Here is a 27681-nt window from a genome sequence, read left to right on the forward strand (position 1 = left end):
TAAAATATGGTTTCAAGGGTCAAATGATATATAAGGACAAGTTACAATGACAGTCAGTGGACTAGTATGTCAGAAATTCCAAGATGGCTTCCAAAAAAGGAGTAAAAAGTCTGATGTTACTTATAAAATGACATAGTTTGTTCAATATCTGTCTGAAAAATATGAGTTTGGTGTGTAAACCATGGTTTAAAGGGTCAGGTAATACACTAGGGTAAGTTACAAGATCAGTTGTCTGTATGTTTAAAAAATCCAATGTGACTTAAAAAATGGGGTGTAAATTGACAGTCGTTACTTGAAAGTATACATAGTTTATTAGAAATGCACCTTGAAGGTATGATTTTGGTGTATACACTAGAGTTTAAAGGGTCAAGTAATATATTGGGTTAAGTTGAAAGGACAGTCTGGTGTCAAGTGTGTCCAAGAATCGAAGATAGCTTTAAAAATTGGGGTTTTAAATAAATGTTGTTACTTGGGGATAGTATTTTGGTGTCTACATTTGGTTTCAAGGGTCAAACAATACTTTGGGACTGGATACCATGATATGCAGTTATCTGTTTTGCTTTAAAATCCAAGTTGGCTTTAAAAAATTGTTTCCAAAGTGAGTGCTGTTACTTAAAAATGGACATAGTTCAAACATTATAGACCTGTGAGAAATAATCTTGATGCCTACACTTAGTTTTCATATTGTTTCACGAGTTGGTATCAGCACCCATTTTGATGAAATTTCAGAATCCACTATGGATTTTTTTTTTGACAAAATGTAATACTAACCATCTTTGTTACTTGTCCGAATGTATTATTTGACCCTTCATACCACAATTTAGACACCAACATTATTTCTTACAGAAAGAAATTGTAGAACTCGGACCATTATTGAGTGATATGAGTCGTTTTAGATGCCTTTTTTGAAAACCCTCTTGGATTTTTAGGAAAACTGGACAACTACATATCAATGTAACCGGTACAAACGTCTTATTTTAACCATGAAACCATAGTGTTGACACCGAAATTACATCTCCTTGGTGGATTTTGAATGAACTATGTCCATTTTCAAAGTAACAGCAGTCATTTTAGACTCCGTTTTTTGGAAGCCATCTTGGATTTTCGACATACTGGGCTACTGACTGTCCTCGTTACTAATTCTCTGACTTTTAAAACCATGGTATAGACATCAAAATCATATGCCCTTGACGGATATTACATGAACTTTGTCCATTTTTAAATACCAGTGGCTAATTTATACTATTTTTTAAGCCACCGTGGACTTTTGGACATACTTCACCACCCATCGTCCTTGTTACTTATCCCAATGTATTATTTGACCCATTTAACCATGGTATAGACACGAAAATCATATTCCCGGATATTGAACAAACTATGTTGGGGTTTTTTTTAGTAGCAAGAGCATTTTCTTCTCCATTTTTGGGAGCCATCTTGGATTTTTGAACATACCGGACCACTGACTGTCCTTGTAACTTGTTCCAATGTATTATTTGACCATTTAAACCATGGTCTAGACACCAAAATCATACCTCCCAAGGGGATATGATATGAGCTATGTCCATTTTAAGTATTGACAGCCATATATAACTCAATTTTTGGAAGCCGTCTTGGATTTTTGGACACACCAAACCACTGGCTGTCCTTGTAACTTGTCCCGATGTACTACTTCACCATTCAAACCATTGAATAGAAACCAAATTAAAGCCACCTAAGAAAGTAATAGATGAATTGTGGATTTTTTAGCCTACGGCAGCCATTTTGGGCGCCATCTTGGATGATCCTGGTACCCCGGAGCGCTAATATTCACTCTGACTCGTATCAATAAATTCTTTTACCCACTCGACCATGGAATATGAACAGAATTAGGATTTTCGGGTGAATAATGACTGAGTTATATCAATTTTCAGTGAATGGCGGCCATCTTGGACGCCATCTTGAAAATAACTACTTTCCCGTATGCGGATTTTGATAGATTTTTAGTATGTTATTCCTGAGGTCAAATACTACCAGAAACAGTTGAAAAATCATTTGTTGCAATTTGTTCCGGGTCAAACCATATATTGACCCGTCTATATTGCCATTTCACATTATTCAATTCAATTCACACGATTCAATCCATTTTCTCATGATTCAATTACTTACATTTCGCACGATTCAATTCATTTTCTTATGATTCAATATCATTTCCATTTCAGATGATTCAATTCATTTTGTCATTCAATTTCATTTCCATTTCACATGATTCAATTCCATTTTCATTTCACATGATTGGATTCAATTTTAATCTCACATATTCAATTCCATTTGCCTTTTACGTGATTCAGTTTATTTTGAATAATGTAAAACCATTTCCATTTTCATCTCTTATATTCACATCATTCAATCCATTCCAACTTTATTCTAGTGTATATTGAAAATGGCACTACAAACAGCACACTTCAAAGGAAACAAATCACAAATTTACTACAAGTGGTATTTAATCTATTGTTTTAATGATCTTCAAACGGGTTTGAAGAAACCATCACTTGTATTGACATGGAAATTCATGTACCACGCGATATCGTAATACTTTTAGTACGTCTTGGTCATGTTGTTTGGTAGTGCATCGAAGAGAAGTTTACCTTCTTTCTCCATCTTGAGAGCATCTATTTCTTGGTTAATGACCATAATGTCCTCCTCTGTAGATTCATCTGTAAGGAGCAAATAATGTTTTCTGCTTAAATGCAAGAAAGTGATTTTTTTATCTGAACATAAATGTCTACTATCCTCCCTACTTTGGTAAAAAAAAATATATATCATCCATGCTTACAGGTCAAGTCCACCCCAGGAAATGATGATTTGATTTAATAAAGATAAATCAAACAAGCATAATGCTGAAAATTTCATCAAAATTGGATGACTAAGTTTTGACATTTTAAAGTTTCACTTATTTTTCACAAAACAGTTATATTCACAACTCAGTGATATGCAAAGAGTCAATGATATCTCTCACTCACTATTTTTAATTGTTTGAATTACTAGTAAACGATACTTCGATTTTTACAGATTTGACAATAACGACCAACTTGACAGAACTACAAAATGCCAAGACACTATTAAATCCACATGTTCAGGGAGAATACTACTGTGTTTCACATTACAATGAGGAGAAAATTAATATTTCATAGTAAGTCGGTGTTGTCATCGGTCCCCTTATTTGCATACCGACCGGGATGTGCATATTACTGTTTTGTGAAGTTAGGCAAAACTTTTAGAATGTCATAACTTTCGTATTTTACATCCGATTTTGATGAAAATGTTAGTGTTACGCTTGTTTAATTTTTCTCTTTTATTCAAATCAACTTTTTGTTGTGGTTGACATGTCCTTCAAGCTGATGATCTCTATTACATTGCATAATCGAGATTGGCACAAGACAGTGCACAATTTTTACAGAAAATTGAAGTACAATCTGGTTACAGAAATAAGTACATACTGTCAAATAGCAGTGATTATGAAGACTTTGTTACTCTTCAGCTTGGATGTGATGAAACGAACATTTTAAAAGGAATACATCATCAAATCACAAATGCCAATGTCATTGAATTTGAAAACCACCTATGACATTTTACTGTTCGTGCGCAGTTGTGAACAGGTTTATTAATTGCAGATTACAATAATACTGAGGCAGTTCAGAAACAATTTGGGAACAGACTTTTTTGAGAATCCAATTCCATTCTCATTTTGAGATTAGTTCAAAAATATGGTGTCATCATGTTCTTACGCTTGGCGGCAATGGCTGTATCATATTCTAAGCAATGTTGTTTTAGGTATTGCAATGTCAGTGTATCTTTTTTTGTTTATCTATGCGTGAGACTTTCATATCAGGCATCAAAATATTATATAAAAAAATGATAGCAAGATAGAGAATCAAATCTAAAATTTAATGATGGTTTAAATGAAATCCCATAAATCATGTGATAATTTTGGAAGAATTAATCGTGAATCCTGGTGTCCTTGTCTTAAAGGTTGCACTGTATATTGTGTGCGACTTTATGTGCACATACCAGACTTATATCTCCTCCTTGTAGATTGTGGCCTACGACGAGTTGAAGTCGTGTCAGAACGTCGAGTTGTCATGGGTTCACGTCGACGATTGAGAGAGGTGGGACGACGACGGTTGGTTGTGGCATCTGTGGAATATAGTATTTTTTCAAATAATGATCTGAGTAAATTTTTGAAATCCCCATGAATTATACCAACATTTGCAGCCTGCAACCACTTTTACTGTGCCGAGTCCATGCACACTCCAAAAGTCTTCATTTAAGATTGTGGAAATTGGGAAATGGAAACGAACAAATAACATTGAAAATAATTTAAAGTTACTGGGTCTATAAAGGCAAGCATTTATGCAAAGAATAAAAAGAAATTTTTATTTTTTTAACAAAATTTTCAAATGTTTAGAATTATGTCACCACAGTGGGGTAACTGACTAAGGACAAGGCTTTATCATAATCTTGTATGTTAGATGTGTAGAGCAATATGATTTGAAATAATAATGTAATCAGATTTCACATCATTAAGCCTTATGGCTATGATGAGTGCATACGTAGTGATTAAAACTTTTAATTGACAACTTTTTTCTTTTTACCGATTTTCCAATTAAAACCAATTTTTGATTGGTTTATTCAGATATCAAGCAAATCAAATTGAGTCGGTCTTATCGCGAGATTTGCAATTCATTACTAATAATTGCACTATGCTGTTGTAAGCAATTCTGCTCATGTGCATTTTGAATTTGTTATAAAATGTGTTCTTTAAGATTTGTATATTCACAGATAATGGCGCAATGAGTAAGATTGTGATAAAAGTGCTTTATAAATATTACGATGTCTTGTGTGTCATTAGTAATTCTGATAAAGGCCATTATGCACACCTTAAGTTTCTGTTACAGTCACCTCTGCGGGTACGACTCCAAATCAATCGACAAAAGCTATTCACTTGATTTAGAGTCGGTTAGTGGGTTCCATGACATTTGCTCCGGCGACCATTGCTCCGCTGCAAATTCAACACATTAATGGATTGACCAACTTCAACCCGGCCTGGAATTAGTATACCCTATCCTAAACCTAACATAAAACCCTATTGCATTAACCCTCACCTTATATCTTAGATTAAATAAAGCCTGGAGCAATTGTCAACGGAGCAAATGTCGTGTCATTCGGTTGATGTGGCTGTGGCATGAATTAATCTTGATAACATTTATTTTGGTTTTCTAGTAGTATGTGATTTTAGAAGGAAAGAAACTCAACGATGAAAAATTAGATGAGAGTCTGAAACTGATCAACCATTTTTTTTAATAAGTCTATTATCGATGTACTACTAACCTGCATCATCTAGCAAAGCAGCCACTAAAATCAATGCAACCAGAGCAAGTCCCATAAGACGCTTCATTCTGCTTGAAGATTTTGTTGTAGTATGCGGCCTTATCGTCATCCGGACACGGAGACACACCTCAAATATCAGCAATCTTTAAATGGAATCCACGGTTGGAAGATTTTCAAAAGAAATCTATTGTTCGCGATGCGAAACGGTGCGAAGCTTCTCACTGAACGGGGACTTTCTTCCACCCATGGACCTATGAAGAGATGGACATCAGGTGACTGTAATTGTCCCCGGGGGGGGGGGGTACTCGACCAAAAAAGTGTTAGGGGTGTGCCGCGGGCGAGACAAAAAACGGGGGCCTAGGAGCGGGCTTATTGTAAAAAGGAGGGTCCTCGGAACGGGCTTCGGAACTACAAATGTTTGTGAAAACGGGGGTCCTTGGAACGGATCGCCAGCGTGTGAGTGCGTATGCATCCCTATGGAACGGGCATGCGTGCATGATGCAGCTAGCCCGGCGGCACGGCACCGGGTGCGCTCGTGCAGAGGCGATGGTCGGACAGCGCTCTGCGGCCGCTTTTCACCAAAATTGCAGCTCATTGTAGCAGATCAATGCGACCGGAACGGCGTAACAAAAAAATGCTATGCTTTGGAGCGGCTTTCTTTGTTCTTTTTCTCAATAAGACAAAAATGCTATGCTTTGGAACGGAAATTTGAGTGTAAAAATGGGGGTCCCCTCCGCGGCACATACCCACTATGCATTATATACTGAGTGCCCCCCCCCCCCGGGTAATTGTCATCTGAATAACACTCTCTTCATACTAGTCTTCTTTGGTCCTATGATCGTCACCGTGAGAAGGGACTGAAGCAGTTCTTGATTAAACATTTATATTCCACAAATTATATGCGCAATAGATAACAAATCAATTAAATCATGGAAAATCGATGTGCAGTTCTTGTTTACCTTTGGTAATCTTAGTTCCATGTGTTTTATTTGGGGAAATGTCCGCATATTTTAATATAGATGCAATATTGTGATTGATGGTTTACCATTTTAAATTTAATTTTCCCAAGTTTTTCCATAATACTCCGGATATACGTGGTACATAACATGTATAGATCGTGTATCTCTCAATGTTATTGAGGTCCTTATGTGTGACTCATCAATCTCTTCTGGTTTACAGTCCTTTTCAGGACTACATTCAAGAAAGATTACTCTACTCTCAAATTTCCACTTTCTCGCCTATCCGTTTCTTTTTCTTCTTCTACCCTTTGTTTCTATAATACTCCACATGGTGTACCGTAAACCACATCAGCGATTGTACATGCCACCATGCAAACCTTCAAACAACATCTGAATAATATCATATTTTATATCATTAAAATCGTCTGCTTCTCAAGTTTGCTGCTCCAAATATGAAGCATGTTGACTGAAAGGCACATCAGCCAACAAAAATCAAGACCGAGAAACTGTTCCGTCTTTGGGTGATCAGATACGCCTTGGTAGTCATGGTAATTGCTATTGTTACAACGCCTGTATGTTCTCATTAAGATGCGCATAACCAGGCGACGGTGACTATCAACGAACGTAGAGGGCAGCAACACACAAGCTTCAGAGTTATCATTGGACCAAAGAAACGTCACGTTAATCGTCCATCTCTTCATAATTCCATGTTTTACCACACGTTTTCCCATTGACACAATAACAACTTACTCGGATACTTTTTTCTCCTGTGGCTGTATATTTTTCCAAGTTGATGAAACAATGATCAAAAACAGTAAATAAAACAAAATTAATCACACTGAAAACACTATTTAACTGTATGACTTTATCCTAGTCCCCTCCTATGGAAAATTGGCAGTCTCAACACTGGAAGGGGACTCGGATCACGAGGAGCTATAAGACAGTTACATAGTGTTTTTAATAAGATTTTCATTGATTTTAATGATTCTAATGGAAAATATTCATTTATCATCTCTAGCAAACTGTCTAAAGTGGCAGAGTGGTTTTGAAGAGGAGGGAAATGAGGGGCAGATGAATATCAACGGTTTAATTGCCGTTTTTTTTAGGAGAGGGGACTTGGATTACGAGTAATAGTACTCCTCGTTATCCAAGTCCCCTCCTATGAGAAACTGGACAGTCTTAACACGGGACATGCGGGAAGGGGACTTGGATCACGAGGAGTAATTAGACAGTTAAGTAGGTTTTTTAATGTGATTTTCATTGATTTTAATGATTCCAATTGTCACGTGGGAGTGACTCTTTTTTATTATTTACCTACTGCTGCTTGACACCAAGTAAGAAATAAGTAAAACTGATAAATACAGTTATTAAAAGATTTAATCAAATCTTTTAAATCATAATGTCGTTTCCTTTTTATTTGTTTTACAATAATTGTACATGAAAATATACACGAATATTGATAACAAAATATAACTTAACTTAACAATAAAGGTTGACTTGAGCCCCCAACATCTATTCTGGCTTGACATGCCCCACTCGGCCCTGGTGGTCGGTCCAGTTCCTGGCCTCCGCAGCTTCCGATGTCTCTTCCACTCGGCCTCCGCAGACAGTTGCCCCTTGATGAGTAGCCCCCAGGTCAGAGAGATGTGGCTTCAACGAATTAGTGGACGAGATCGAGCCCCCAACGATGACATGAATTTTGACGAATCATGTCGGTGGAGAACCGGCGGCAGCTGGGGTCGTCACCGACGTAGTCCCTCAGTTTTAACTTCGACTGCCTATATACTAACATCTGTAGTCTATTCTAGCTTAGGTGGTTCTCCCTGAATTACTTAAATTAACCTCCTAATATGCCTTTGCGTTACTCGGACTAACTGTAAAATTTCTAAAAAGTAATTCAAAGAATTTCAATAACAGATGAGTGCATAAAGCAACACATTCTTATTAATAAAAGACACTTCCTGTGCATCTGTACACCTACATTCATCAATGCTAGAGCACTGTATTGGCTATTTATGACACCTGTATGAAAATATGACATCAACCTGGTACACTCTAGGGGGGGATATCAAACGTTTCCAACGCTTGCTTTTGAAATATTCTAAACATAATGTACATGCTTGTCTATAAGCCTACCCTAACCTGGACCAAGTAAATATGTAAAACACATATTTAAACTTTAACTGAAACATTCTATAATTAAATTTCTTTCCTGACACTTATCAAAAATATTCATTTATCATCTCTAGGAAACTGGTTTTGAAGAGGAGGGAATTGAGGGGTAGATGTATTTTTAGGAGAGGGGACTTGGTTCACGAGTAATAGTACTCCTAGTTATCCAAGTCCCCTCCTATGGGAAATTTGACACGGGAAGGGGACTCGGATCACGAGGAGTTATTAGACAGTTAAATAGTGTTTTTAATGTGATTTTCTTAGATTTTAATGATTCTTTTTATCGAAAATATCCATTCATCATCTCTAGGAAACTGTCTAAAAGTGGCAGAGTGGTTTTGAAGAGGAGGGAAATGAGGGGTAGATGAATATCAACGGGTTAATTGCCGTTTTGTATTTTTAGGAGGGGACTTGGATCACGAGTAATAGTACTCAAGTCCCCTCCTATGGGAAATTTGACACGGGAAGGGGACTCGGATCACGAGGAGTAATTAGACAGTTGAATAGTGTTTTTCTTAGATTTTAATGATTCTTTTTATCGAAAATATCCATTTATCATCTCTAGGAAAATGTCTAAAAGTGGCAGAGTGGTGTTAAAGAGGAGGGAAATGAGGGGTAGATGAATGTCAACGGGTTAATTGCCGTTTTATTTTAGAGGGGGACTTGGATCACGAGGAGTAGTTTATAGTGTTGTAATGCAATTCTATTCATATTATCGAAAATAGGAAACTGTCTAAGAGTGACACAGTGATTTAATTCGGATCAAGGGGAACATGAATCACGAGGATCTAATTAATTATGCAGACTTTACTTGACGGAAAAAAGCAATGGAGACTGTTAAGAGGGACTGCAATTTGAATTATTTAGTAAAAGACGTGATAGACGAAATAAAGCATAATTGTGAGAACCATATATGAAAAGAGATTTATTTAGCATATACAGTATAGTAGACGACGAAATAAAGCAATAAGGACTGAAAAGAAGTAGATGCTATTCTGATTTATTTAGTTAATTAGGAATCGACGAAAATGGAGACTGAAGAGGAATAGGGCTAGATGTAATTTTGAAGTTTATGCAGTAAAAACGTATAGACGAAATAACTAACGAAATTTACTATTAAAAGTAGGCCTAGTAGTTTACGAAATAAAGCAATAGAGACAAAAAGAAGTAGATGCAATTCTGATTTATTTAGTAAATTAAGAACCGACGAAATAAAGCAATGGAGACTGAAGAGGGATAGGGTCTTTCGATTTATTTAGTAAAAACGTCATAAACGAAATAAAGCAAACTTTTAATTGTCATGCAGATTTAGATTTTTGGACATACCTGACACCTGACTGTCCTTTCAACTTAACCCAATGTATTGCTTGACCCTGTAAACCTTAGTATAGACAGCAAAATCATACCTCCAAGGTGTATCTATAATAAACTATGCATACTTTTAAACAGCAACAGTAAATTTACACCCCATTTTTTAAAGTAATCTTTGATTTTTAACATACAGACAACTGACTGGTCTTGTAACTTACCCTAGTGTTTTACTTGACCCTTTTAAACCATGCTTTCAACACCAAACTCATATTCCCCAGACAGATATTAAACAAACTATGTCCTTATATAAGTAACATCAGACATTTTTTACTCCATTTTTGGAAGCCATCTTGTAATTTTTGACATACTAAGCCACTGACTGCCATTGTCTTGTCCTAATGTATAATTCGACCCTTGAAACCATAGTTTAGACACCGAAATCATATCTCACAGGCAGATTTAAAACGAGCTATGACACTTTTAAGTATCAACGGCCATTATAGAAACAAGTTTTGGAAGCCATATCAGATTTTTGGTCATACCAGACCACTGACTGGCCTTAAAACATGTCCTAATGTATCATTTTGGCCCTTAAACCAGTGGTTTAGACACCAAAATCGCATCTCCCATGCCGATATAAAATAAGCTATGTCCGTTTTAAGTATCAGCAGCATATTTTTAAGACCAATTTTTGGACGCCATCTTCGATTTTTGGACATACCGGACCATTTACTGTCCTTGTAACTTATCCTAATATATTATTTGACCCTTGAAACCAGTGGTTTAGACATCAAAATCACATATCCCAGGCCAAAATGAAATGAGCTATGTCCGCTTTAGTATTAGCAGCCATTTCAGAATCAATTTTAAAAATCCATCGAGGATTTTTACACATACCACCACACTGACTTTCCTTGTATTTTGTCCCAATGTATTATTTGACCCATTTAACCATGGTATAAAAAAAAACATATTTCTGGACATTGAGCAAACTATGTCGGTTTTTTAAGTAGCAACAGCAATTTTCGACTCCATTTTTGGAAGCCATCTTGGATTTTTGAACATACTGGACCACTGACTGTCCTTGTAACTTGTCCCGATGTCTTATTTGACCATTGAAATCATGGTCTAGACACCAAAATCATTATGTCCCAGGCGGATATGAAATGAACTATGTCCATTTTAATTATCAACAGCCATTTTAAACTCCATTTTTGGAAGCCATCTTGGATTTTTGGACACACCAGACCACTGGCTGTCCTTGTAACTTGTTTCATTGTACTATTTCACTCTTAAAACCATTGAATAAAAAACAAATTTAGATGAATTGTGGATTTTCAGCCCACGGCAGCCATTTTGGGCGCCATCTTGGATTTGCCTGGTGCACTGCAGGGCTTATAATTCTTTCTAGCCTAAATCAATTTTTGTACCCCCAGACCATGGAATATGGACCGAAATAGGATCCTAGGGTGGATAATGTGTCAGTTGTATCCATGTTCGGTGAATGGCGGCCATCTTGGACGCCATCTTGAAAATAACCACTTTCCCGGATGCGGATTTTAGGAGATTTTTAGTATGTTATTCCTTAGGTCAAATAGTACAAAATACCGTTGAAAAATCATTTGTTGTAATTTGTTCCGGGTAAGGCTATTTTTGGTCGTATATTGACCCGTCTAAAATGTAATGAAGAATGGAGATGATTTTCTGCTCTGCTCTATTGACCATGTTTATCTGCTATTTACAAAGATCATTTCAGCCCCATCTCAATCCGGGATCTTATACCTCGGTCACATTTGCTCTACGGCGGCCGTACGGCGAGTCGAAAACAGCCGTTTTAACATTTTTTGTACCAGCTACATAATAAGTGGTTTGAATAAAAATGAATAAAACGGCTGTTTTCGACTCGCCTTACCCCCGCCGTAGAGCAAATGTGACCGAGTATTAATAGACCATTTCGTAGTTAACCTACAATTTTGGTCAAATGACCCTTCATTTATTGATGGGCAAGTTTCAAAGCAAGATAATATATAAGTATTCCTGATATAACAGGCTGCAGAAAATGCATAGAACAGGTGACTGGAATAGCTGCACACCAATGAACACTCGTTGCATCTCTTCTTTGAATACAATGAGCACGTTATATAACAAAGTACTTGACCAACTGCTAAATACCAGTCATGAGTGGACGCATTGATGTTTTTTATGCATCTAATGAAAACACCAATTCAAAAGAATATATAAATAATGAAGACATAAAAGTTGGTGCAGCTCCATGGTTGGTGCTTATCTCATTGAATATAAAACCCCCATGTAATTTTAGTGCAAATGACCTTCTTCTGATCACGCGCAGAAGAATGGAACTACGACATGGCTTCAGGCTTATAGACCAATATCATCTTAACAGCAAGATCGTCTGTCAGGGCTCTGATTGGGGTGCAGTTGTTAGTCTACCCAGTGGCGGATCCAGGGGGGCAAAGCCGGCCCGCCCCCCCCCCCTTTGAGAGGCACAAGATTAAAATTTGTAATGTAAAAATGCCGTTAAAACAGAAGTGCCCCCTCCCCCCCCCCCCATTTGGAAAATCCTGGATCCCCCTGAGTCTACCCAACTTCCACCCTCGTTATAGCAGATCAAAACTTCAAAATCCTTCCTGTCGTTTTCCTCCTATAACTGTCCTAATAGAAAGGGGATGATTTTTTTTATACGCCCTTCTTGACGGGACGTATTATGGTATCACACTCGGTGTCCGTCCCTCTGTCCGTCGATCCGTCCCTCAACTTTTTCTTGTAAACCCGATAACTTTAGTTTAACTTAACCTGGGCTCATATAATGTGGTGTGTATGATACTAGCATGGATCTCAGGTCACAGTCAAGGTCACGTACAATGACATGTTTTCATCTTACCCTTCTGAAGTCCATGTAAACGCGATAACTTCAGTTTAACTTAAAGAAGAATCCAAGCCTTGGCCATAAAATGTTGTGTTGGGAAGGAGAAAAATAAATTAAACAGAATGGTGAAAGTTTGAAAGAAATCGGACAAACAATAAGAAAGTTATAGCTGCTTTAAAATTGGGATCACTAATAGTATGTAGATTTTAAATTGGCAACTGGGTAAGTAAATTATGACAAGGGGCAAGGACAACTTTCCCATAGGGTTTGCGAAGTTGCGATGGGTTCAAGCCCTTACGAAGGGTTAGCGATGCATAAAAAACGTTAGTGAAATCGAGCCCAGGTAGTATATTGTTTTATGTCCTCATGAAAGAAAAATATAATTTGAAATAAAACTGTTGGGGAAAATGACATTTTAGCCATAATATGTATTGGAGTACATGGAAGAGTAGTCCTTGCCTTACATCACTATGACATCACATATGCGGCCAATTTGAAGCCTCCATGGGTATAGTGATTACCAATATTTACAACTTTTAAAAATTCATAACTTTCTTGTTGTTTGTCCAATATTGTTCAAACTTTCACTTATCTAGTTGTCTGATTTTTCTTTTTCTTATAAAAACAAGTTTTTATTTGGGTTGGATTCCCCTTTAACTTAGGCTCATACAATGTGGTCACTAGCGTACCTACGGGGGTGGGGCAGTCTGCCCCCCCCCCCCTGACGAGCTTGAAAGACCCTTTTTGCCCCCCTGACGAGCTTGAAGACCTTTATTGCCCCCCTTGACGAGCTTGAAGACCTTTTTTTTTTTTTTTTTTTTGCTTCTCAATTTTTTTTCTGGTACAAAATCCTTTATTTGTGATTGAAGACCTTTTTTTTTGTGTGTGTTTTTTTGCTTGTCAATTTTTTTGGCGGACGGTTTTGCCCCCCTGTGGAAACTTCAGTTTAACTACACCTTGGCTGATATGATACTAGCATGGATCCCAGGAAGCCTATTGATTTTGAGGTCAAAAGTCAAGATCACAGTGAAATGTTTTCATCTTACACTTCTGAAGTCCTTGTAAACGCGATAACTTCAGTTTAACTTAACCTAGGCTCATATAATTTGGTGTGTATGATACTAGCATGGATCTCAGGTCACAGTCAAGGTCACAATGACATGTTTTCATCTTACCCTTCTGAAGTCCTTGTAAACGCGATTACTTCAGTTTAACTTAACCTTGGCTCATATGATTGTGTGTTTGATACTAGCATGGATCCCAGGAAGCCTGTTGATTTTGAGGTCAAAGGTCAAGGTCAGTAGGTCACACTGACATATGTTTTCAGTTATCCTTCTGAAGTCCTTGTGTAAACGCGATAACTTTAGTTTAACTTAAACCTAGGCTCGTATAATTTGGTGTGTATGATACTAGCATAGATCTCGGGAATTCTATTGATTTTGAGGTCAGAGAGTCAAAGGTGAAGTCACCACCTTCCACTTTTTTTGCTTGACCAATTATTAAATTTTCCGCTTTACAGGCGGGCTGCTTGCTCACCTTAGCGACACTCTTGTTTCATCCTGCCTTTGTCAGGGCAGGGCAGTCGTCTGGGCTTTATTCCCGACCTTTCGTTGGAGAACGCGAACGCTTATTTGCGACGGTAGTTGATTTTGGAAGAGACTTTTGGGCCCGTCGTAATGGTCGTAAAACTCTGTCCTGCAATGCAAATTGTGTGACATGAGATTTTTTTCGTTTCGCATCTGGAACAGAAACATTCAATCTGCGTTTCGTGTGCAAAATTCTGGTTGCTACTATGGTAACAGCGATATATCCGATTTAGGCCGACTTTCCAAAGCCACATTTGGTTCCTCCCAGAGCTCGAGAGGCCGCCCGGGGGCCCACTTCAATTGAAGAGTGGATACCAGGCGCGACCACGCGTATAAAGGGAAAGAGTTGGCAAGTACGTTACGTATAGGCCTATTTAACTTTATAAGGGTGTCAAAGGCGATGTTTAAAATACTAAAAAGAAGGATATGTTTTCAATACTTGTATAGGGTTTCACAAGCTAAATACTTGTTAAGAGATGTATTTTCATAATCTGGAAAAGCCTTGCTTCCCTTGTTTATGGTGCTTTTCGAAACCGCATGGTCGTGCCTGGTATCCACTCATCAATGGAAGTGGTCCCCCCGGGAATTCGAATCTAATCCCCATTTCTGGGGAAAGTAAAACATAATGCCCATTACATTGTGTGCTAGAGGCATATCGTTTGTCTAGGAGTAAACAAAATAAATTTCGGCTGGTACGTGTTCAGACCAAGGTAACTCCTTGTTCAGACGTATACTTGCTGTGTACATAATCAACGCATGCGAAATGGTTTCTGCTGGAGAGGTGATTTGACCAATGGAATCAATTGCCTGAGATCCACCAATAATCCACATTAAATGCAATATCAATTCGATGGACTGTAATGATCTATATCTAAGCATTAATTCAGTAACTTTTTCCTCACTCAATATGTAATCGATTTGTTTGAAAAACCACTTTCTTATCCATGTCATAATCTATTGTAGGTCCTACATTTCGAATATCTCCAGCCATCAGTCGTAATGTACATGCATGTATGGTGCGGGTGTCGCGGGAAAGAATTTTGCACACGAAAAGCAGATCTGTAGGGCCTGTAACCCCCCTGTAACACAAAGCTTAGCAGTTTTCTACGTTTGATTTTATTGACTATAATGTACAATAAATCTCAAAAAATCAAGTGTATGATTAGGCGTTCACTTTTGTGTTAGGGGACCCTAATATTAGCGTCCGTGAGGTTTGCGAAAGGTCCCAAGTGTTGGTTCAGGGTGGTAGCTAGCTCATAAACATGAATATCTCAATCAAATTAAATAACCATCCAAATCATAACTGATGTTTTTCAATTTTCGTTCTTGACAGATTCTTACTTGTCAAAGTGCTGTGGATTACAGTTCTCGTTATGATCTGATTTATGATAAGCTTGTCATTGGTGTAGGGGCTATCAGTAGTACCTTTGGGGTTCCAGGAGTGTCTGAACATGCCTTCTTTCTAAAGGTAATATATGTCAATCATGTCAATGGTAGTATACTAAACTGAATGTGTATACAGTTTTTATGCAGAGGGCATCAAATGAGAGTGTTCTATAGGAGGAATTTTGTATTATATTATCAAATTTATATCAAAATAATATTTTAGAAAGTCAAAAAGGGGCCTAAGCTTTCGATCCTAGCAGAATCTTCGTCGGAGGCAAAATGACAAACATATAAAGTGGAACAATTATAATATAGACCACAAACAAGCTACAGCAACACTAGAATATATTTGTGTATTTTTCCCTTTTAATAATGATAATAATAGTTACATTCCATGGCCCTGGGAAGCCGTGGTGCTGGGGGTGCTGAATAACCCACTGAAATTCTTGTAGGTGTGGCAAGGTGGAGAAATGTAACCAAAATTACCTACACTTTTGATTGAAACCTTTTTTTTGCTTGTCCAATTTTTTCAGGACCAAAATGGCCTCCATTCTCTGTAGTGACACTTTTTTTTCTTTTTGAATTTACATCAGCACCCCCTGAAAAAAAAGGTTCCAGGGCCCTGTTAGTACTTTGTGTTTTTAAGCTCTTACAAATCCCTTTTTATATAAAACCTCTACCCAAATATGGAAAAAGATATCATTTCTATTAATAAAATTTTCAGTATTTATGTAGTTGGTGCAAAAGGAAGCAACAAGTAAACAATAAGAATAAAAAGAATTTGCCACTCAGTTAAATTGGCATGTCAATGGACCAAATGTACAACAACATATGCTTTTTGAAGTTGGAAAATTTAGAAGAAAAAAATTATAGTTTTATAGATTAACAGAGGTACAGTAATAAAATTATGATTTAAATTGACCACATCCGAACGTGCTTTTTTGTCTCGCCTGCATAGCAGAACGAGACTATAGGCGCCGCTTTTCCGACGGCGGCTGCGGCGACGGCGGCGGCGGCGTCAACATCAAATCTTAAACTAAGGTTAAGTTTGTGAAATGACATCATAACTTAAAAAGTATATGAACCTAGTTCATGAAACTTGTACATAAGGTTAATCAAGTATTACTGGACATCCTGCTCAAGTTTCAGGTCACATGACCAAGGTCAAAGGTCATTTAGGGTCAATGAACTTAGACCATGTTGGGAGAATTATTTTCAAAATCTTAACCGAAGGTTAAGTTTTTGAAATGACATCATAACTTAGAAAGTATATAGACCTAGTTCATGAAACTTATATATAAGGTTAATCAAGTATCAGTAAACATCCTGATTGAGTTTCAGGTCACATGACCAAGGTCAAAGGTCATGTAGGGTCAAGTTGGAGGTATTTGTTGAAATACCATCATAACTTTGAAAATTTATGGATAGAGTGAATGAAATGTGGACATGGGTGTAGTTGACAGGTCTTAAGTCACCGTTCAAATGTCATTTATGGTCAATGAACGTGGTATTATGTCATTATATGAATGGTGTTTTTGTGAATGATTATTTTAAAGTAGTTTTCAAAGTTAGCACTGCTGCTATATTAAATCACGTAATACAGGCGAGACTGCCAGAGGCGTTCCACTTGTTTTCTGCAAGCATTGATGGCACACCCTTCAAAAAGCTTATAAAACACGAAAGACTTCTTTTTTCTGCTATGTATCCATTCCATTGCAGGAAGTTGCTGATGCTAGGGCCATCAGGAATTGTATTCTCAGTAACTTTGAATTGGCACTCCATCCAAACATGACAGAGCAGGATAAGAGACGACTTCTTCACATTGTTATTGTTGGTGGTGGACCAACTGGAGTTGAGTTTGGTGCAGCTTAGGGGGCAGCTCCTCCCTTGAATATGAATTTATTCCATTGAAACTACATATCATAATTAAAAGGGTATAAGGAATGCATTCAACATATTATGCATACTCATTGTCATGATTGCCATTTGACCCCATAAAGAAAAAACACCCACAAAAGTTAAATTAAGTATAGCTAGACAACTGATCAATGATTCAAATATATTTTTTTTGTATAATATGATGAAAAACATGGCAGCAGGACGTAGCAAGTAAGTTCACTCACCTTTATTGCAGCCGAGGCCGCGGAACCAGGGGGGGAGGTGCTGGGGGCTTAGCCAGCCGCCCCTCCCCCACTTTTTTTCCAAATCGTATACAAGACGCAAAAATTACCCTCTGATTGTGATTTTTTGCATGGTCAGCCACCCCCCCCCCCCCACTTTCAGAACTGTTTCGCGGCCCCTGTGCTAAGCCACTTTGTTTTACTGCATAAATGGTCTTCTTCGGGGCTTGACACATAAAGATAAGAACAAAAATAATAAAAAAGTAATAATGAAAAATAATAAAAAGAAACAAGCATGCAAAAAAAAAGCATGCAGTGAAGTATAACGGAAAAGGAAAATCAAAACAGTATTTACAAATTTAAATTTATTGTGGCAGGAATAAGAGATGATTCTTTGAATTTGTTGAATGGTTGCCTCTGGTGTAGTGTGTTAAATGAATTCACTGAGGGGTAAGGTTTTGGAGGAGGTGGAAGAGGCAATGTCTATTGGTAGTCAGTGGGGTGTGGAGGTGATTTTTGAGCCCCAAACTTATTAAAGGCATCAAGGATGGGGATTGGATGGGTTTGTAAAATTGTACATGTTTAGAATCACAAAATAGTAAAGATATGATTGACAGATGAAAATACACATGAAGCATTTATTAATATACAGTGCGTCCCAGAAAAAGGAAACTGGGATTCCCATGTCTTTATTCTTCAAAGGCAAACAATTTATGATATTTCATTTTACATAATCATATAATTCAATTATTCTTCTTTATTTTCATACCTGATATGAGACAAACACTTCACGCATTGATGAGCAAGACGAGTTTGAAATTTTCATGTCAGAACCAGGTTGTGCAGAAAACTTAGACAAAATTGGTTTGTGATACGACGATTGTGCTTATTCAACGATTGGCTCATTAGCATATCTTTTGTATTCTTTGTTAAGATTATGTCACTGATCCTTGAAATGAGATATTCAGATGTTGACTATAATAGAGATACTGGAAAGAATAATTGTTTGACATTAAGTTCCTTGGTATATGCTAAGACAAATCACAATGTAGGTGTAGCAACATTTTCATAAAAAGCTGGTGAATAGAACAGCTTGTCTTTAGGGGCTTGTTGCTGAGTGAAATGTGAATGCATAAAATGTAATACCATGCTGAATCAGTAGTCTATTGATCTCTAAAGGTGCATTCTATGATATTACTTCAAAATGCTTAATACCAAATGTTTAATAAAATTCCTAGTCTTAATCATGAATTACAAATCAAAACACAAACCAACAGACAAAAGATGGTAAGAGTGGACTATTGTTTGCAGGGTACTGGCATTATACACAAGTTTGTATTTTTTAACATTTTGTCCAGGATGTTTCCAGACTTTACAAGGAAGAACAGAAGTTGGTCCTGGTTTCCCTAATAGAAGGTCGGAAGGTACTGGGTGCTTTCAATCAGAAGCTACAACAGTATGCCGTCAAGAAGATTAAAGCTAGGAAACAGATGGAATTATTACAGGCCAATATCAATAGTAAGTCATATAGAGAAATGTGATGATTTAACTGTCCTTCATCACAGTTTAGTTATTAAGCATGCATAAATTCCAAATTCCAAGAGGGGCTATCGTTTAGAACCAGTTACTATGGTGATGAATAACGGTGACATCAAGCTTCTGTTCTCTATCAAGATGCAAAAACGTATGATTCGTCTTCGGATGATGAGTCTCATTGATCTTATTTGATTATTATTGCAACATAGTGGGTGATTTCAAGTTTGGTGTTATTGTTCGTGGCAATTCAGTACCATAAGTGAAATAACTCAATGGGTCATTAGATTTGGGATTATACACATTCACATATATTGAAATAAATGAAGTGTTTTGCTTTTATTATACAGATACCAGAAAAGCTTATAATCCAAACATCAGGAAGAACAAATTATTTATAAAAGTTATATTTCTTGATAACAATAAGAAGCATTGTATTTTACTTCCACAATTTTATTTTCATCAAGCTTAATAGTTCTCTCCATGAAGAACGCAAAGGACGTAAGTAAGAGTTTCATGCAATAAAGCTTACAGAGAAATTTATTATTTATTTTATTATCTTTCATTAAAGAAGTGGAAGCTGATGGCGTGACCTTGTCTGATGGTAGATTTCTTCCTTGTGGTCTAGTGGTATGGTCAACTGGTCTTGCTCCACGGTCAGTATATAGATAAATGTGCATTCAATGCCTACATTCATTAACTTTTTCAGCTGATGAGTCACATGAGATGCATGCTGTTTTATATTAATGGACCTCGAAGCAAATGAAGAGCCAAATTCAGAATTTCATAGAGTATTGTATTTCTTTGAGGATGGAAATTAGTGATAGAATTTATTTATTTATTTATTTTATTTATTTATTTATTTATTTATTTATTTATTTATTTATTTATTTATTTATTTATTTATTTATTTATTTATTTATTTATTTATTTATTTATTTATTTATTTATTTATTTATTTATTTATTTATTCATGTATGTTCACAATGTACAATGTAAAAGAATACACAGATAATATATAAATATATATATCAAACACAAGTAAATAATGAACATACAAAGGTGTTGCAACATAAGCTAAAAACTTGATTGGTTGAAGCACCTTTAAACTGGTTTTGCATCCAAGCAAACAAAATAAAAATGTAAGAATAAGGAAGAGAGGAAAGAAAGAGAAGAATATAAAAGTGATATACTGCCGAGATATAACAATTAAGTTTCAAATTGTTATAAATATATGGTAATACTAATTCAACAAAGATAAATTCTTAATCTTCAGTTACGAAGAAAAGAAAGAAAGGAAACAAAATTACTTACATGTATACGTTACTAGCACTTTATAGATTCTGTAATTTTGAAAGGAGATTGTGCTTTACAGCCAATTTAAAAGAATGTGAGGTTTTCAAATTTCGAATATTATGTGGAAGAGAATTCCAAAAATCTGAACCACGGTGTCTGATAGATTTATGAGCTAATGCATTGCGGGGATTAACCAAATGTATGTTCGATGACTGTCTTGTGCTATATGAATGGACAGTGCTGTTAGGCTGAAACATTGAAGAAAATTAGTCAGGCAGCATATTGGCATTAAAACGAAACATAAATAAGGCAGTTTGCAAAAAATGTATATATTCTACCTTCAAGCACTTCAGCTTTACAAATAAGGGATTTGTATGGTCTCTGTAACTAGACACAGTACATATGCGAACTGATTCCTTTTGCAGGAGAAATATATTGGTAGTTGACACTTTAAATGTAGCCCAAAGAACATTGCAATATGAAATATGTGGCAGTACAAGAGTATTGAATATCATCAGTTATATCCTATCATTAAAAAAATGTTTTTACCCTATACAATACGCCAATATTTCTAGAAATTTTGGGAACAATATGAGTGACATGATCACTCCAGACTAGATTATGATTAACATACACACCTAGAAACTGTGTACACTGCCTTTTGTTCTATTTCAACTCCATCTACTTTAATGCTTATTTGTTTGTTACCAGTAGATTTCCTCCCCTGAAAATGAACAAATTTTGTTTTTCCTAAATTCAGGGATAATAGGTTACTCCTGAACCATAATGTCAGCTTCGGAAGTTATGAATTCATTTTGTGCTCTAGAACATTTACATCACGATGTGAGGTGAAAACATTAGTATCATCTGCAAATAAAGTGTAATGCAAAGCAGCTGAAACATCACAAATATCATTAATGTAAATGAGAAATAGTAGTGGGCCTAGAATAGACCCCTGTTGGACACCACATGTTAAAGAACAAACATCTGAGTCAGTACCCTTGTAATGAGTATATTGTCTTCTAAGAGATAAATAACTTGAAAGCCATTGTTGTGCGACACCTCGTATTCCATAGTGGTCCAATTTACAAAGTAGAATCGAGTGATCAAGTGTATCAAAAGCTTTGCTGAGATCCATGAATACACCAATAACATGCTCGCGAGCTGCTAAGGCAGTTGAAACACGATCATAAAACTTCAATAGTGCAAGGTCAGTGGAATTGGATCGTCTAAATCCATATTGTTCAGAATTCAAATACTTATGATCATCCAGAAATTTATAAAGCCTGTTATAAACAATTCTCTCTAAAACTTTGGATAAACTGGGTAGTATTGAGATTGGTCTATAATTAGATACGGTCGCTGTATTGTCTTTTTTGTGAATTGGAACCACTTTGGCAAGTTTGAAACTAGAGGGAAATACTCCTGTTGACAAAGATAGATTACAGATGTGTACCACCAGGGTTATAATTAAACCGATAATCTGCTTTAACAAGGACGTGCTTAATTCATCATAACCACAAGAGTAACTATTCGTAAGAGTACGCACTATATTCAGAATTTCAAGATAATCAGTTGGCTTAAAGAAGATGGAAGATTGTGACAAGTTGTGCAGGTATTTCCTAAAATTGGTACCATGTGTATCTATTGTCTTAGCTTGATTTGGACCAACATTTGCAAAATAGTTGTTAAATGTATTTGCAATTGCACCTGCTGAGGTACATTCCTTTCCATCATGAATAAACTTGTTTGGGGTATTTAGATTATTTCGCTTACCTAATATATCTTTCACAGTTTTCCAAGTAGAGGAAATATTTCCCCTTTCTCGTTCAAACTGTGAGGAATAATGTGACTTATGAGAGCAACGTATGATTGTTGTCAATTTGTTCCTATATTTCTTGTATTTATTTATTATTTCATCCATTTTATCCTTAATACTTCGCTTATAAAGAACAGTTCTCCTCTTTATTGACTGCATAATGTCCCTGGTTATCCATGGGTGATATCCTCTTTTCTTATTGATTGATTTTTCATAAGGAAAATGTTTATTGAAAAAGAAGTGGAATCTGGTCCAGAAATTGTCATAAGCTCTATTAACATCACAAGTGGTGAGAACGTCCTCCCAATCTATTGAAAGCAAGGTCGTTACCTAGCTAATCTGTTGGCCCACCCTGGACCTGAAGACATCCCTCCTTATGTCTACAAAGGCTTTGGAATATTGGCCTATGTAGGAGATTGGTCTCAAGGCCCTGACTGAGACACCTGCCCTCAAGACACAATGTAAGCTGCACTGATTAAATCATGTCCTAAAAGAAGAATGAAACCTTGAGGGGAAATCAATTTAAAATGCCCCTAATTGTAATCAGAAATTCATATTCTTTCCATCTTCTTGTTTTCTTAAAAGCTCAGTATGTGCTGAATCAAGTAAATTTCTCAAGATGTACTGCGAATTGAAGAGACAATTAACACCTTGATGGAGATGGACACATTAAGAGTCAGACTTTAATTTCCCTAATTTCTCTTCTTTAATCAGGATTTAGTTCATGGATTTGTGGCGATCAGCATACCTGACACGTCTTGGCAGCTGGCGACTTCGTATGCAGGTCCCTGTTGATTGGACCTAGACTCTTCTATTCGGCAGAGACATTTCAAGGTTCTAGACCAGTCATAAGATCCAGAGAAGACTGTCTGAGTGAGCATTAGATCTACCAATGGACTTGGCCCTTCTGACATGGAGAGGCATTGACATATGTGTCTGACAGCTTGGGAAACAGACCTTGATCAACTCTGGGGTTAGTTGCAAGAAACTTGCAACCAATTTCAAATCAATTTTAGGTCTTAAAATCCATAAGTAGTCTTCTAATGGGTTGATAGCTTGTTTCTTCCACAGATCTATTGCATATGTGTAAAATTGCAATTAGAGGATCAGTAGCAACTATAGTCAATCAATGTTTTCTTTCTGCTGCAGGATATAGGCTAGCAATTGCAAAGTTTGATTAATTGCAATGCTCATGATCAATTATAGAAATTACATTTTAATTGCATTGATTGCAAGTCTTTTACAATGCTCTTTTAAGGAGTTAGGTCTTATAGTTTTTGCATTGCCTTGCTGTTATAGTTTTGCAGATGGCTTTGATGGTGGTTTGATGGTTTACATTGATTTGCATCGTGAGAATAATTATATCTTATGGATTTACAATTCCTCTATTAGTGATTACAGTAACATCCTTATGACTGTCTGTGCATAATAACTTTGCCAGATTTCTTTTCTATTTGTTCCACCCCTTTTTTTCCCATGCACTAAGCGGCTTCTTCAATTGAAGAGCATATACCAAAACTCTGTTATTTCTTGACTAAATAAATTGGTTTTATTCCTCAATTTACCATGTAGTGTAGGTAATTTTACTACATAAGTGAGAAGTATAGTAGCCATGTACATTCCAAATACCCAAACTTGTAAAGCTAGAATTGTATTCCCATAGATGTTGTATATGGACCAGTGAGTTGGCAGTTGGGTGTATAACCATATGATCTAGCTTTATGGGGGCCTATTCAGGGTATTCTTTTATTCCCATGCATGGACCAGTGAGTGGGCATGCAGTTGGGTGTATAATGGTATGATCTAGGTCTATCATGTCTATGGGGGCCTATTCGGAGTATTCTTTTATTCCCATGGACCAGTGAGTGGGTATGCAGTTGGGTGTATAACGGTATGATCTAGGTCTATGGGGGCCTATTCAGGGTATTATTCTTGATTTCATTTTGTTTGGCAATCTGTCACAATTCACGATACATTCATACATTTGAATGATGTTTTGTCTCCAACCCCCCTCCCCCCTTTCATTGTGATGCAATCACTGGAGGGGGAATGAATTAACAAATAAATAATATGTGGACAAGTGATATTTTATATTACATAATTCATTTGCAGTCTGTAATATAGTGGTGTTCTGTCATGTTTTGACTTAGCACATATTTCTTTATGTATGGAAATCATTGTTTAATTGCAATACAGGATACACAATTCATATTCATTTGTTGTATCAACAGTTAATTTCAACACGAGTGAAAGAAAATGAATATATGAGATTTATTTATTTATTTATTTCTGATATTTTGACAGGGTAGCCCATTCACAAATAAGTAGTGGTCTTCAATGGGGCCCTGAATAACAATAAACATATTTACAAAATGCATAACGTATGTACAGAATGTTACGGCATTAAGATTCACATTAGCATTTGAATGTAAAACGAAACATTAACAAACTTAGCAGCAAACAAAACGCAGACGGTCACTCGTTTGACGTATAATCAAATATTAATTAATCAAATTAACTAAGAACGACATCTTGAAAATACTGATAATATACACCAAATCATCAAGGTCATGCTAACACAAAATACGCACAACAGTGGGTGTTACGCAAGTTATTTATAAATTACAAGTTCTAATAAACATTATCTTAAATGAAATGACAGAAGGAGCCGTTCTAATTGAATTATCAAGCTTATTCCATTCAAATATTGAAGATACAATTGGACTACACTTATAACAATCAGTGCGAAACTTGGGCACGCGTAAATATCCACTTTCTCTCTGGTCTGGTCTGGTATGATTTTCATGTACATCATTTGGATTGGTCAAGTTTACCCGAAGGTAAGAAGGTGCTAAATTATGAACACATAATATCATCAAAACGCGACTGAGCTCAAATCGCTTGTCTAGTGTAATCCATATTTAAGACTTGCGGACAAATCAGCCGACGGTTTGTGCACTCATAGAAATAGAGAATTAAAGTGCATAAATCAATTTAGCCACAGGCTCCTCCACTATAAATGAAATAGAGAGATAGCAGTAGGCCTATTGATTAATTAAACTTTCCTCACTATATAAACTCCTCAAAAAAAGTTTGGAAATCTGACTTTGATCGATTACTCCTCCGCGATTTTAGTAAATGTCAATGTGTAATTAATATCAATGAATAGAGCATTTAATTTTCTTTAGAATGACACCCTACATGATATGATTATGGTTCACATGGAGGTGCAGTCCCTTGAAATGTGGGGCAAGGTCAAAATTCAAAAGTTGCAAAATGACACAATATTGAAAGTCACTGTTCTTTTTCCGTGGTGATGAGTGAGTTTTTCAGCGATTTCTTTTGACTTTGATCGATAATTTCACATCAGTTTTAGTAAATGTCAATGTGTAATTAATATCAATGAACAGATCATTTAATTTTCTTTAAAATGATACCCTACGTGATGTGATTATGGTTCAAATGGAGGTGCAGTGCCTTAAAAAGGGCCGCAAGGTCAAAATTTAAGAGTTGCAAAATTACACAATATTGAATGTCACTGTTCTTTTTTTCAGTGGTGATGAGTAAGTTTCTCAGCGGTTTCTTTTAATTATTCTCATGCACCTTAACATCAACATTAACATGTAATCAAACACACCTTTGCACAATCAAACGCATAACAAACAAACAAACATGCATGGGTATTTCAAACCACGACTCAAACCATGTTATCTCACAAAACCAAAACTACAGAAGCAGGGGCTTGATTTAAATGGATTTTCATCTGTATTGACACAGACAAAAGAATCATGTTCTGTATTGACCCTTCATGACTATTTCTGCTCGTTTTGCAGCTTTTCAGTTCTGACCTCATCCTACACTTTTAATCTTGCTCTTTTCGTGATGGCATGATCTTAACAAGCATGGTATCATTTTAAAGAGAATAAAATGATCTTTTGAATGATATAAAATATGCATTGTGTAAAATTGGGAGTTGGGAGAAATTAATGGCCAAAGTCAGATTTCCAAACTTTTTTTGCTCGTTTTGCAGCTTTTCAATTCAGACCTCATCCAACACTTTTGAATCCTACTCTTTTTGTGATGGCATGATCGTAACAAGCATGGTATCATTTTAAAGAAAATAAAATGATCTTTTGAATGATGTCAAATGTGCATTGTGTAAAATTGGTAGTTGGGAGAAATTAATGGTCAAACTCAGTTTTCCAAACGTTTTTTGAGGGGTTTATATAAAATTGGAAAGAACAATAGCGAACATCCATGATAATAGGATTATAAGAATGAATACTAAAATAATAATGAATTATGAAGTATACTGTTTTAATCTGTAAGATGAAAACAAAACAACGTGTGGACTCTAAAATGAGTGCACAAACGATACACGGTATAGGGTCGATCATGGCACATGGCCTGGCAATATTTCTCTATAATAGAAATTAATAATGTTATTTTCTTACCAAGTCTGATAAGTGGGACAAAGTTAGAAAAGAATCGAAGAATGGAGGGGTTTTCCCATTCATTATTAATAAATCACCACTTTTTATTATAATCATAACAAGTGGAATGCTCCTGGCAGTTTCGCCTGCATTATGCAATTTAATGTACCAAAAATATTGACTGTGTGGCGCTGATATCAAACATTTCCTCTTTTCTATTACTCCATTAAATGAATGTAAATAATTATGTCCATTTACTGATGAAAATGTGGCAAAAATATAATACGAAAACAAATTTCGATAAAATACCGATTTTGTCAAAATTACACAAAAAATTTACACCGAAGTTTATAGACCTCCATAGACATTTGACATTGAATTGGAAATATGCTATTTAATTAATATCGTTCATAATATTAAATAACCACCCCACAAGTTCAACTTTATTTTGTTTTTAATATTTAGTAATGAACAAAATATTTTGATCTGAAATGACCTTTGACATTGTTCCAGCAACTAAAGCTTACCGTATGCTCATGTAAATTATTATTCTTGGTAGCCATTAATTCGAATTTCAATGTACTATTAGACACTCATAATTTCAAAATCATCTTGAAATTTTGTAATCGTTATCAGGTATCGGCAATGTGTGAATGTTATTTCAGGTCACTAGATAAAGGTCAAAGGTAATTTTAGGTAACGATTTAGATTTTGTAAAATAATTGTGAAATTATCGGTTAGTTTTACGTTAAATGTGGATATGGTAGTTGCTAGAAACCACAAACTAGAGGAGTATAAGTTCAGGTTACTGG

At 36.1% G+C, this 27681-nt stretch overlaps 2 protein-coding genes across 2 annotated transcripts; one reads left to right on the forward strand and one right to left on the reverse strand.

Moving 5' to 3' along the window:
• Window positions 1-2473: 2473 nt before the first annotated feature.
• Window positions 2474-5540, reverse strand: LOC135153264 (uncharacterized). Its single transcript, XM_064095750.1, has 3 exons — window positions 5368-5540; window positions 4048-4173; window positions 2474-2693 (listed from the first exon to the last, which is right to left on the reverse strand). The coding sequence occupies exons 1-3, from the start codon at window positions 5474-5476 to the stop codon at window positions 2575-2577; spliced, it is 354 nt and encodes a 117-aa protein (XP_063951820.1). The 5' UTR covers window positions 5477-5540; the 3' UTR covers window positions 2474-2574.
• Window positions 5541-15045: 9505 nt separating this feature from the next.
• LOC129257715 (uncharacterized) lies at window positions 15046-24525 on the forward strand. Its single transcript, XM_064106178.1, has 6 exons — window positions 15046-15063; window positions 15616-15750; window positions 17388-17519; window positions 19147-19306; window positions 19893-19977; window positions 23151-24525. Exons 1-6 carry the CDS (start codon window positions 15046-15048, stop codon window positions 23155-23157), a joined length of 537 nt encoding a protein of 178 aa, XP_063962248.1. The 3' UTR covers window positions 23158-24525.
• The last annotated feature ends 3156 nt before the right edge of the window (window positions 24526-27681 follow it).

Source organism: Lytechinus pictus, chromosome 2 (genome assembly GCF_037042905.1).
Source record: "Lytechinus pictus isolate F3 Inbred chromosome 2, Lp3.0, whole genome shotgun sequence".
NCBI classification, from domain to species: domain Eukaryota; kingdom Metazoa; phylum Echinodermata; class Echinoidea; order Temnopleuroida; family Toxopneustidae; genus Lytechinus; species Lytechinus pictus.